This window comes from Oncorhynchus gorbuscha, linkage group LG03 (genome assembly GCF_021184085.1).
Source record: "Oncorhynchus gorbuscha isolate QuinsamMale2020 ecotype Even-year linkage group LG03, OgorEven_v1.0, whole genome shotgun sequence".
Classification (NCBI taxonomy): domain Eukaryota; kingdom Metazoa; phylum Chordata; class Actinopteri; order Salmoniformes; family Salmonidae; genus Oncorhynchus; species Oncorhynchus gorbuscha.
In genome coordinates this window covers 94,830,461-94,843,815 of record NC_060175.1, presented here as the reverse complement: position 1 = coordinate 94,843,815, position 13,355 = coordinate 94,830,461, and the positions used below count along the sequence as shown (strand labels likewise).

General features: G+C 49.1%; 1 protein-coding gene across 1 annotated transcript in view; it reads left to right on the top strand.

Annotated features, from left to right (window-relative positions):
• Window positions 1–13,355, top strand: part of LOC124032289 (zinc finger protein 385A-like) — a 184,366-nt gene that overhangs the window by 154,223 nt on the left and 16,788 nt on the right. The window contains exon 4 of the mRNA XM_046344559.1: window positions 1,384–1,567. Coding sequence (XP_046200515.1) covers window positions 1,384–1,567 — 184 coding nt within the window. The remainder of the gene's footprint in view (window positions 1–1,383; window positions 1,568–13,355) is intronic.

Sequence of the window (13,355 nt, the reverse complement as noted above, 5' to 3'; positions counted from 1 at the left end):
TTTTGGGGCTGCTTTTCGGGCTTCCTTGCCAACCGTGTTCCCTCGTATCGTCGGCTTCTATGTCCGGCTGGCTCTGCTCTCCTTAGTGCCTCCACCTGTTCCCATGCGAGGCGATCTCTTCCGGCCAGTATCTCCTCCCAAGTGTAACAACCTTTACCATCCAACACGTCTTCCCATGTCCATTCTCTGAATAATTCATCCTCCTTTTGCTGCTCCAGCTGTTGCTGCCTGTTTCTACCAGCGCCTCTCCGCTTTACCCGCCGTGTCTCTCTTTTCGACTCCATTCGCCTATAGCCCTCTTCGCACTGCTCCAGCGAATCCCAGGCGGGCTCTGGCATTCTCTCTGGGTCGGCCGCCCACCTGTCTATTTCTTCCCATGTCATATACTCCATCCCTCTGCTGTCCATAACGTCCTCCCTTTGCTGTTCAAGCTGTCGCTGCCTGTTAACGCGCTGCTCGGTCCGAGTGTGGTGGGTGATTCTGTAACGTCGTTCTTCGTTTGTAGAAAGAGAGTCGGACCAAAATGCAGCGTGGTGGTTACTCATGACTTTAATGAAAAAAGTGACACATGAAATAACTATACAAATACAAAACTACAAACGGAACGTGAAACCTAATTACAGCCTATCTGGTGAAACTACACAGAGACAGGAACAATCACCCACGAAATACAAAGCGAAACTCAGGCTACCTAAATACGGTTCCCAATCAGAGACAACGAGAATCACCTGACTCTGATTGAGAACCGCCTCAGGCAGCCAAGCCTATACAACACCCCTAATCAGCCGCGATCCCAAATACTACAAACCCCAATACGAAAATACAATAACATAAACCCATGTCACACCCTGGCCTGACCAAATAATATAACGAAAACACAAAATACAATGACCAAGGCGTGACACAAGGTATGTATAGTTCTTTGTGTGCTCTAGGGCAATGTTGTCTAGATGGAATTTGTATTTGTGATCCAGGCAACTGGACCTTTTTTGGAACACCATTATTTTGGTCTTACTGAGATTTACTATCAGGGCCCAGGTCTGGCATAATCTGTGCAGAATATCTAGGTGCTGCTGTGGGCCCTCCTTGTTTGGGGACAGTAGCACCAGTTTCATCAGCAAACAGTAGACATTTGACTTCAGATTCCAGTAGGGTGAGGCCGGGTGCTGCAGACTTTTCTAGTGCCTTCGCCAATTCGTTGATATATATGTTGAAGAGGGTGGGGCTTAAGCTGCTTCCCTGTCTCACCCCACTGCCCTGTGGGAGGAAATGTGTGTATTCTTTGCCTATTTTAACCACACACTTGTTGTTTGTGTACATGGATTTCATAATGTCACTCACTCACTCAATCACTCGCTCTTTCTCTCCTCTCTCTCTCTCCAGAGCCAGGCAGAAGCCCACTACAAAGGCAACCGCCATGCACGGAGAGTCAAAGGCATCGAGACCTCCAAGAGTCGCCCCCAGGAGGGTGACAAGTCAGGCCGACCTGTCTCCCTCACCTCCTCTCCATCCCTCCCTGGTGAACCCCCTACCTCCACCCCTGACATCAGCGACCCCTGTAACCCAGGTAATCATGGAGGAGAGAGACCTGCAATGCCTCCTAGCACTTACATGTAGGTGGAGGCTTTCTCCTTCTGGAACTTACTGGAGAAATACTAAAATAGGTAGGTAGGTAGGTAGGTAGGTAGGTAGGTAGGTAGGTAGGTAGGTAGGTAGGTAGGTAGGTAGGTAGGTAGGTAGGTAGGTAGGTAGGTTTGTAAGACTGGGTTCTGAACAGATAGTTCAGGGCTTCTGCTCTTTTCTATAACCTTTAGGGAACACAATATGGCCTATATCTGGCATGTAGGTTCCTCTCTTATGGGAGGCACACATTGTGATATGGGGGAGGGGAATGGGCAGAGTATATGCAAATTAAATATGGAGTATTTACTCTTTAAAAAAGTTTTTACGGACAGTAGTGTTTTGCATTTACTACGGTGTTTGTTTGTCCATAATACCATAGTATTCACTATAGTATTTTCTACATGAACTGACCACTATGTGCTGAGGGAGATATGAATAGCTCTTCACAAATATGAAGGAATAACAATTATAAATGAATAACAAGTATTTTGTTCTGCTCCTCTATGGCTCCTGTCTCTGTGTTTTATCTGACCTTGGCTAAAGGCCGTAGTCTGCTCCTCTCACATTCCCACCAGAACAGCAGTGTCAGCACCACCGACTCAGGACCAGATCTCTTCTGTCATTGCTTTCCCACTGACCCTAAAATGACAAATATGCCGGAGAGAAGCTGAGACTCACTAAGGACTTCGAAACAGGAGCTATATTTGGCTCTACATTCTTGCAGAACCTAGTTGAAATAGTTTAGAAATACATTCCTTCCTTTCTCCCTTGAAGTAACCACTGATCTGACATGACACTACATTGGTGAAAGCTGTGTTATGGAAAAACCTTGATGTCACCTCTCATTTCAGATTAGGGATTATTTTTAGGGAGGGAACAAGCAAGGAAGTAAGTACTAATTTTGAGTAGTACAGTTTTGGAACAGGACCTTTGAACAGAGACGACAGAGTAGCACCATCACCACGGAAACGCTAGAGTAGCACATCGTATCATGGAAAAGATTCCCTGCCAACAAGCAGGTTGATCTGGGGACAACAGCATGTGCTATTGGACCTGAAATGATGCTCTTGAGTTCTCTGACTTCTTTGAATTAATCTTCTGTACTAGTAATGCTAAGAAGAAAAGGCTTCTGGAATGTCTGTCCTGTTTTAGTAGTCTGGTCCCAGATCTGTTTGTGCTGACTTTTCAACTCCTATGTCATTCCGATCGCCATTGTCACGTGGAGTTGACAAGACAGCACAAACAGATCTGGGACAAGGCTACCTATTTGGAGGTTGACCTCAGCGAAACAGGTGACTTATATAAATAATGGCACCATGACTCAGCAGCTTTTCTTGGCCACTTCATTTCGGACCCCCTGGTTGTGTGTTTATAATTATGGGTTGTGTTTGACTGTGTATTTGAATGTGATTTGTTACACAGTCAAAATCAACTGTGGGGTCTGGGAGGACAGAAAGGGGAGAGGGTGCTAAATGACTAGTGAGACAGAAGGAGAGAGGGGGCTAAATGACTAGTGAGACAGAAGGAGAGAGGGGGCTAAATGACTAGTGAGACAGAAGGAGAGAGGGGGCTAAATGACTAGTGAGACAGAAGGAGAGAGGGTGCTAAATGACTAGTGAGACAGAAGGAGAGAGGGGGCTAAATGACTAGTGAGACAGAAGGAGAGAGGGGGCTAAATGACTAGTGAGACAGAAGGAGAGAGGGGGCTAAATGACTAGTGAGACAGAAGGAGAGAGGGGGCTAAATGACTAGTGAGACAGAAGGAGAGAGGGGGCTAAATGACTAGTGAGACAGAAGGAGAGAGGGGGCTAAATGACTAGTGAGACAGAAGAAGAGAGGGGGCTAAATGACTAGTGAGACAGAAGGAGAGAGGGTGATAAATGACTAGTGAGACAGAAGGAGAGAGGGTGATAAATGACTAGTGAGACAGAAGGAGAGAGGGTGATAAATGACTAGTGAGACAGAAGGAGAGAGGGTGATAAATGACTAGTGAGACAGAAGAAGAGAGGGGGCTAAATGACTAGTGAGACAGAAGGAGAGAGGGGGCTAAATGACTAGTGAGACAGAAGGAGAGAGGGGGCTAAATGATTAGTGAGACAGAAGGAGAGAGGGGGCTAAATGACTAGTGAGACAGAAGGAGAGAGGGTCCTAAATGACTAGTGAGACAGAAGGAGAGAGGGGGCTAAATGACTAGTGAGACAGAAGGAGAGAGGGGGCTAAATGACTAGTGAGACAGAAGGAGAGAGGGGGCTAAATGACTAGTGAGACAGAAGGAGAGAGTGGGCTAAATGACTAGTGAGACAGAAGGAGAGAGGGGGCTAAATGACTAGTGAGACAGAAGGAGAGAGGGGGCTAAATGACTAGTGAGACAGAAGGAGAGAGGGGGCTAAATGACTAGTGAGACAGAAGGAGAGAGGGGGCTAAATGACTAGTGAGACAGAAGGAGAGAGGGGGATAAATGACTAGTGAGACAGAAGGAGAGAGGGGGCTAAGTGACTAGTGAGACAGAAGGAGAGAGGGGGCTAAATGACTAGTGAGACAGAAGGAGAGAGGGGGCTAAATGACTAGTGAGACAGAAGGAGAGAGGGGGCTAAATGTCTAGTGAGACAGAAGGAGAGAGGGGGCTAAATTATTAGTTAGACAGAAGGAGAGAGGGGCTAAATAACTAGTGAGACAGAAGGAGAGAGGGGGCTAAATGACTAGTGAGACAGAAGGAGAGAGGGGGCTAAATGACTAGTGAGACAGAAGGAGAGAGGGGGCTAAATGTCTAGTGAGACAGAAGGAGAGAGGGTGATAAATGACTAGTGAGACAGAAGGAGAGAGGGGGCTAAATGACTAGTGAGACAGAAGGAGATAGGGTGATAAATGACTAGTGAGACAGAAGGAGAGAGGGGGCTAAATGACTAGTGAGACAGAAGGAGAGAGGGGGCTAAATGACTAGTGAGACAGAAGGAGAGAGGGTGATAAATGACTAGTGAGACAGAAGGAGAGAGGGGGCTAAATGACTAGTGAGACAGAAGGAGAGAGGGGGCTAAATGACTAGTGAGACAGAAGGAGAGAGGGGGCTAAATGACTAGTGAGACAGAAGGAGAGAGGGGGCTAAATGACTAGTGAGACAGAAGGAGAGAGGGGGCTAAATGACTAGTGAGACAGAAGGAGAGAGGGGGCTAAATGACTAGTGAGACAGAAGGAGAGAGGGGGCTAAATGACTAGTGAGACAGAATGAGAGAGGGGGCTAAATGACTAGTGAGACAGAAGGAGAGAGGGGGCTAAATGACTAGTGAGACAGAAGGAGAGAGGGGGCTAAATGACTAGTGAGACAGAAGGAGAGAGGGGGCTAAATGACTAGTGAGACAGAAGGAGAGGGGGCTAAATGACGAGTCAGACAGAAGGAGAGAGGGGGCTAAATGACTAGTGAGACAGAAGGAGAGAGGGGGCTAAATGACTAGTGAGACAGAAGGAGAGAGGGGGCTAAATGACTAGTGAGACAGAAGGAGAGAGGGGGCTAAATTACTAGTGAGACAGAAGGAGAGAGGGGGCTAAATGACTAGTGAGACAGAAGGAGAGAGGGGGCTAAATGACTAGTGAGACAGAAGGAGAGAGGGAGTAGATGGAGGGAGAGAGAGAGGAATATCATGTGAGTGGAGGAGAATAAGACAGGTTACTGTAGCTGTCGGATGACATTTATTGGTATGGAAAGATCACAGCTGATCTCAGTTTGATAGTTTCATCTAACTATCAGGTTTGAAGGTAAGACCCAAATGCAGACTGTGTTGAAGTAACAATGTTTATTACAGCAACAGGGGCAGGCAAACGACAGGTCAAGGCCATCAGGGGTCGATATTCCAGAGTAGTGGGGCAAAGGTTTAGGACTGCAGGCAGGCTCAGGGTCAGGTCAGGCAGAGTGGTGAGGCAGGCAGGCTCAGAGACAGGTCAGGCAGAGGTGGCTGAGACAGGTCAGGCAGGACAGGTCAGGCAGAGTGGTGAGGAGACAGGTCAGGCAGAGTGGTGAGGCAGGCGGGCTCAGGCTCAGGCAGAGACAGGTCAGGTCAGGTGGAGTGGTCAGAGACAGGTCAGGCAGAGTGGTGAGGCAGGCAGGCTCAGAGACAGGTCAGGCAGAGTGGTGAGGCAGGCGGGCTCAGAGACAGGTCAGGCAGAGTGGTGAGGCAGGCAGGCTCAGAGACAGGTCAGGCAGAGTGGTGAGGCAGGCAGGCTCAGAGACAGGTCAGGCAGAGGTGAGGCAGGCAGAGTGGTGAGGCAGGCGGGCTCAGAGACAGGTCAGGCAGAGTGGTGAGGCAGGCGGGAGAGACAGGTCAGGCAGAGTGGTGAGGCAGGCGGGTCAGAGACAGGTCAGGCAGAGAGTGGTGAGGCAGGCAGGGGCTCAGAGACAGGTCAGGCAGAGTGGTGAGGCAGGCGGGCTCAGAGAGACAGGCAGGACAGGCAGAGTCAGGCAGAGTGAGGCAGGCGGGCTCAGAGACAGGACAGGCAGGCAGGCGGGCTCAGAGACAGGTCAGGCAGAGTGGTGAGGCAGGCGGGCTCAGAGACAGGTCAGGCAGAGTGGTGAGGCAGGCGGGCTCAGAGACAGGTCAGGCAGAGTGGTGAGGCAGGCGGGCTCAGAGACAGGTCAGGCAGAGTGGTGAGGCAGGCGGGCTCAGAGACAGGTCAGGCAGAGTGGTGAGGCAGGCGGGCTCAGAGACAGGACAGGCAGAGTGGTCAGGCAGGCGGGCTCAGAGACAGGTCAGGCAGAGTGGTGAGGCAGGCGGGCTCAGAGACAGGTCAGGCAGAGTGGTGAGGCAGGCGGGCTCAGAGACAGGTCAGGCAGAGTGGTGAGGCAGTCAGAGACAGGACAGGCAGGTGGAGGCAGGCGGGCTCAGAGACAGGACAGGCAGAGTGGACAGGCAGACAGACAGGCAGAGTGGTGAGGCAGGCGGGCTCAGAGACAGGTCAGGCAGAGTGGTCAGAGACAGGACAGGCAGAGTGGTGGTCAGAGACAGGACAGGCAGAGTGGTGAGGCAGGCGGGCTCAGAGACAGGACAGGCAGAGTGGTGAGGCAGGCGGGCTCAGAGACAGGACAGGCAGAGTGGTGAGGCAGGCGGGCTCAGAGACAGGACAGGCAGGAGTGGTCAGAGACAGGACAGGCAGAGTGGTGAGGCAGGCGGGCTCAGAGACAGGACAGGCAAGGGTCAAAACCAGGAGGGCGAGAAAAGACGGACTGGGAAATGCAGGAGCTGAGACAAAAACACTGGTTACTTGACAAACCAGACGAACCGGCAACAGACAAACATAAGGGGGTGGGGACAATGGGGAGATGGGTGACACCTGGAGTGGGGTGGAGACAAGCACATGGACAGGTGAAACAGATCAGGGCGTGACACTAATGTCATTTGGTGCTGTTGGTGTGACAGATTGGTTATTAGAGACAGAGGGCACTGTGGAGGGTGTGGCTGTTTCTCTCTCTCCTCTCTCTTTCTGCTTCAGTCTCTGTCCATCTCCTCTCCTCACCAACCGGAACTTTCCATTCCCTCACTGTCACCAGTCTCACTCTGTCTGTCTCTCTGTCCCTCCCTGGATCAAAAACACTTAGGAATGAAAGAACAGGGGAAAATGTTCAATCTGGTCACGGTGGCATTTGAAAAGGTTATACTGAGTACCGAACACTGTTTAGCAGACAATTTCACCATGGGAACACAGAGCAGGTGTCATTAAACAAAGCTGAAAGAATAACATAGACATTGATAAAGACCGAGACCATGAGACATTATTCAGTGTTATAACTCTGAACCTAAAGATTGTGTCTGGATGCCTTTCTTCTCCCCACATGTTTTTATATCTTTGATGTGGCTTTGTCCCACCGACACCCAAGCACCAATACGATTTCCACACTACTGGGCCAAATGGAGCCGAGCCAAACTGAGCTGTACTGGGCTGGCCTGCCTACGCATTCCACCATAGCTGCTGGAACCATATTTGAAATGACAATGTGAAAATAATATATCCGAGCCAGCACAGTACAGTGTTGGGACGCCACAATCATGTAAAATGTTTATGGGGGCAGTCTGGCCGCCTCTCTGCTTCACAGAGTGACATTTAGCCTGCAGTCCTTAAGTCACACAGCGTCCTGCCCTCAGCCCAGTCCAGCCCTCAGCCCAGTCCAGCTCACCGCCCATTCCAGCCCTCAGCCCAGTCCAGCCCTCAGCCCAGTCCAGCTCACCGCCCAGTCCAGCCCTCAGCCCAGTCCAGCCCTCAGCCCAGTCCAGCTCACCGCCCAGTCCAGCCCTCAGCCCAGTCCAGCCCTCAGCCCAGTCCAGCTCACAGCCCAGTCCAGCCCTCAGCCCAGTCCAGCCCTCAGCCCAGTCCGGCCCTCAGCCCAATCCAACCCTCAGCCCAGTCCAGCCCTCAGCCCAGTCCAGCTCACAGCCCAGTCCAGCCCTCAGCCCAGTCCAGCTCACAGCCCAGTCTAGCCCTCAGCCCAGTCCAGCTCACAGCCGAGTCCAGCTCACAGCCCAGTCCAGCCCTCAGCCCAGTCATACAGTATCAGAACTACTAACTGATGATGAGGGACTTAACATGCTGATGTGGCTGATTTTCATCATCCTAACTATGTTTTCATATGTATTTTGTGTCTTTGACCCACCTCTGGAACCATCGGGTTGTGTTGTGATGACGGAAGTACTGGACATTCTGAAGGGGTCGGATGGGTGTTTATTTCTCTTTCTTGTGACTTGCTCTCTATTGACCCCAGAGCTCTAAAAGGAGTAGAGAGCTGAACCCAGAGTTCTAAAGGGAGTAGAGAGCTGAACCCAGAGCTCTAAAGGGAGTAGAGAGCTGAACCCAGAGTTCTAAAGGGAGTAGAGAGCTGAACCCAGAGCTCTAAAGGGAGTAGAGAGCTGAACCCAGAGTTCTAAAGGGAGTAGAGAGCTGAACCCAGAGTTCTAAAGGGAGTAGAGAGCCGAACCCAGAGCTCTAAAGGGAGTAGAGAGCTGAACCCAGAGTTCTAAAGGGAGTAGAGAGCTGAACCCAGAGCTCTAAAAAGAGTAGACAGCTGAACCCAGAGCTCTAAAAGGAGTAGAGAGCTGAACCCAGTGCTCTAAAGGGAGTAGATAGCTGAACCCAGAGCTCTAAAGGGAGTAGAGAGCTGAACCCAGAGCTCTAAAAAGAGTAGACAGCTGAACCCAGAGCTCTAAAGGGAGTAGAGAGCTGAACCCAGAGCTCTAATGGGAGTAGAGAGCTGAACCCAGAGCTCTAAAGGGAGTAGAGAGCTGAACCCAGAGCTCTAAAAAGATTAGAGAGCTGAACCCAGAGCTCTAATGGGAGTAGAGAGCTGACCCCAGAGCTCTAAAAAGAGTAGAGAGCTGAACCCAGAGCTCTAAATGGAGTAGAAAACTGAACCCAAAGCTCTAAAGGGGACTGGAGAGCTGAACCCAGAGCTCTAAAGGGAGTAGAAAACTGAACCCAAAGCTTTAAATGAAGTAGAAAACTGAACCCAAATCTCTAAAGGGGACTGGAGAGCTGAACCCAGAGCCCTAAAAGGGACTGGAGAGTTGAACCCAGAGCTCTAAAGGGGACTGGAGAGCTGAACCCAGAACCCTAAAAGGGACTGGAGAGTTGAACCCAGAGCTCTGAAATGGACTGGAGAGCTGAACCCAGAACCCTAAAAGGGACTGGAGAGCTGAACCCAGAGCCCTAAAAGGGACTGGAGAGCTGAACCCAGAGCCCTAAAGGGACTGGAGAGCTGAACCCAGAACCCTAAAGGGACTGGAGAGCTGAACCCAGAACCCTAAAAGGGACTGGAGAGCTGAACCCAGAACCCTAAAAGGGACTGGAGAGCTGAACCCAGAGCCCTAAAAGGGACTGGAGAGCTGAACCCAGAGCCCTAAAGGGGACTGGAGAGCTGAACCCAGAGCCCTAAAAGGGACTGGAGAGCTGAACCCAGAGCTCTAAAGGGGACTGGAGAGCTGAACCCAGCCAAGCTGTACTGATCTGGCCTGGTTATTCATTCACCATAGTTTCTAGAACTATGGGCACGGCACAATAGTGTTTAAGAGGCCAGTCTGACCATTTCTGTAGCCAACAGCCATGCAGTCACTCAATGAACGAGGTTCTGAGAGACTTCCTAGAGGGAAGGAGAGACAAAACAAGCCTGCCATGATTTAACTGTGAAAGAATGATTTTTTCCATCAAATACTTTCTTGTGACACTGGACCCTCAGCCATTTCCCCGGCCAATAGTGTGTGTGTGTTGTTAGTCTGAGTCAGAGGTGGGACAGAGGCCAGGCGGAGAAAGGAGAGAGGGCACCCTGCAGCATAATGAATAATGCTGAGGGTTCATTAGAACAGAGATGGCTTTCTAAACTCATGAATCATTTAGGATGGCCAGAGAGAAGAGGGCTAAAGGGTTAGGGTACACAGGGGATAAATACCACTCCTGTCCCCTCCTGTAACCACAATACCTGACCACACACATCAGCCAGAGGAGAGGAGAGGGCTGGAGGGACACAGGCTCCCTGCCTACCCTGTTGCACCAATGCCTGACCATACACACTGGGTACCATACCCCTAGAGCCATAACACGGCTGGGTGGAGAAGGGCCGGATGGGGCCCCCTTCCTCCCCTATAGCCTACCTAAAGGAACACCTGAACATACACTGAGGATACACCCTACCCCAACACACCCACCTGATAACTGGCACTGACGTGTGTGGTGGAGAGATCTGAGGTGGCGGCGAGGAGTGTGTATGTACACGGCACACGCAGGTTCTATGTGGTGTCATTTTCAGTGCGTGAAGGTAGAGGTTCAGCATGCAGAGCAGCTGGAAGCTCCTCCCTCTAATGTAGAACGTTCTATTTGCCTGGGAAACCAGTGGAATTGAAAGCACTCAACAACAGCTTTATCATTTGATACATCGAGAAGAGACAACAGCTTTTTTATTTGGCCGTCTGAATGGAATACAATGCAGTTTGTCGGAGAGACCGACATGGATACAGTAACAGAAGAATCATCCAATGATCAGGCTCCATACAGTCTGCGTCCGGATTGGCACCATATTCCTTATGTGCACTACTATTGACTATGGCATTGCTCCGGTCAGAAGCAGTGCACTATGGGAAATGAGACTAGGGGGCGCTGGTCAACAGTAGTGCACTATACAATTAGTGAGAGCAGAGAAGTACTATGACACTTCAAAAGAGAAAACATGTCTGTTGAAGTTACAGTGTTATATATATACATATATATATATATATACAGTATATGCCATGTGTTCGTACAGTATATCATTATATATATGTTATTGGCTCTGTCCCTGGTTTCAGGCCTGCTTCCTCCAATCCCCATATATAATTGCTATAGTAACACTAGACAATGATAAGGTCATACTGAATACTAATATACTTCCCCATAATGGCAGGCCAGTGTTTTGCTTTTGGAGTCCTTTACATTAGTGAGTTAAAATGAGCTTGAAACGGTGTTTGCGTGATCTCAGAACCAGCCAGTGTATTGTAGTTGGAGGGCTTGGGTTGGGTAAGGATGTGGTTGGTCACATGTTAAAAGGAAACATTTGGACTTTGCTTCACCACATACATACTTGAAAGGCATAATCGAAAGCCTATTGTAAACACTTCATTGTTTTAGTTACACACTTTTACTCAGAAAAACAAGTCTGTTTATATTTTCTGCCAACACTGCATTTCATTTGACATGATATTTTTACTCTCTCCGTTTCTAGATGAACCACGCCTCTCTCTGCCACCACTGTTAAACGGGGGGGCCTCTCATGGCCCCGCCTGGGCCCCTACCCCCCCTGCCTCCCCTCTCCACCCACGACTCCCCCCTTTCCCCCTCCGTGTATCCCATGCTGACCACCCCCACCCTCACACCTTCTCCCCTTCTCCCCTCATCCTCTGACTCCCCCCGTGGGTTTCAACACCACCATCCCTGAGCAGTGTGGTATTCCAGTGGCCCCTGTGGCTCCCGGGACCCCAGCCGGCCCAGAGACAGAGGAGGACAAGGTCAAGAAGCTCCTCTACTGCTCACTGTGCAAAGTGTCCGTCAACTCCCTCTCACAGCTGGAGGCTCACAACAAAGGTACATAGCATAGAGTATGGGTGTATGGTATGGTGGCCCTCTCAGGTCACCAATCTAGGAGAGGACACTTAGTAGTTATCTGAATAGTTAGTACTTAAAGGGCTGGTTCACTATTTTTTAACCAATTCTCAAATTTTGTAATGTAAATGTCATGTTATAGAAAGGTCCAGATACCTTTTTTGCAATTTCACATGGTTTTGAGAAACCTACCCCACCCGCCATAGACTTTCTCATTGCTCGTTCTGCAGTATGAGGGCCACAGAAAACATGAACAAAGGCTCCAATAACACCTAAATAAGCCATTTTAGTAACTGCAAATCTCTCAGTATGGTGATGCAGGTCTTTAGATGTTGTACACCTTGATACAAATGATATACACTACCGTTCAGAAGTTTTGGGTCACTTAGAAATGTCCTTGTTTTTGAAAGAAAAGCTCATTTTTTGTCCATTAAAATAACATAAAATTGATCAGAAATACAGTGTAGACATTGTTAATGTTTTAAATGACTATTGTAGCTGGAAACTGCTTATTTTTTTATGGAATATCTACACAGGCGGACAGAGGCCCATTATCAGCAACCATCTCTCCTGTTTTCCAATGGCACGTTGTATTAGCTAATCCAAGTTTATCGTTTTAAAAGGCTAGTAGCCGGGAGATTTCTGCAGAGTTCTGTCTTACTCTCCAGGTCTGTGCCCAAACAAATTCAGCTTCTACTTTAAAAAATCCACCTTTCCAGAAACAAGTCTCTCACCATTGCTGCTTGCTATAGACCACCTTCTGCCCCCAGCTGTGCCCTGGACACCATATGTGAATTGATTGCCCCCCATGTATCTTCAGAGCTCGTGCTGTTAGGTGACCTAAACTGGGACATGCTTAACACCTTGGCCATCCTACAATCTAAGCTTGATGCCCTCAATCTCACACAAATTATCAATGAACCCACCAGGTACAACCCCAAATCCGTAAAGACAGGCACCCTCATAGATATCATCCTACCAACTTGCCCTCCAAATACACCTCTGCTGTCTTCAACCAGGATCTCAGGTAATGGGTCTGCGGTCAAACGACCACCCCTCATCACTGTCAAACGCTCCCGAAAACAAGGTATCCTGTAAGGATATTGACCTCAATCCATCAGTAGAATGGTTATTCTTTAAAAGTGCTTTCCTCACAATCTTAAATAAGCATGCCCCATTCAAAAAATGTAGACCCGGGAACAGATATAGCCCTTGGTTAACTCCAGACCTCACTGCCCTTGACCAGCACAAAAACATCCTGTGGCATACTGCATTAGCATCGATTAGCATCGAATAGCCCCCGTGATATGTAGGAAACACTGCCACCACCGATAAATCCATGATAATTGAGAATTTCAAAAAGCATTTTTTTTTTACAGCTGTCCATGCTTTCCACCTGGCTACCACTACCCCTGTCAACAGCCCTACACCCCCCAAAGCAGATCAATCTGAGAAGATTAACAGTCCAAATCAACTCACAATCTGGAAGCAATATCTCTCATTACCAAAACAAGAATTTGAAAAATAAAAGCATATGTTGTACAAACAGACAGACAAACAGAGACATGCACAGTGTGACTAGCAGTGCTATGAACAAAAAGAGGTTGAGTAGTAAAGGTTGTGGATGGGTG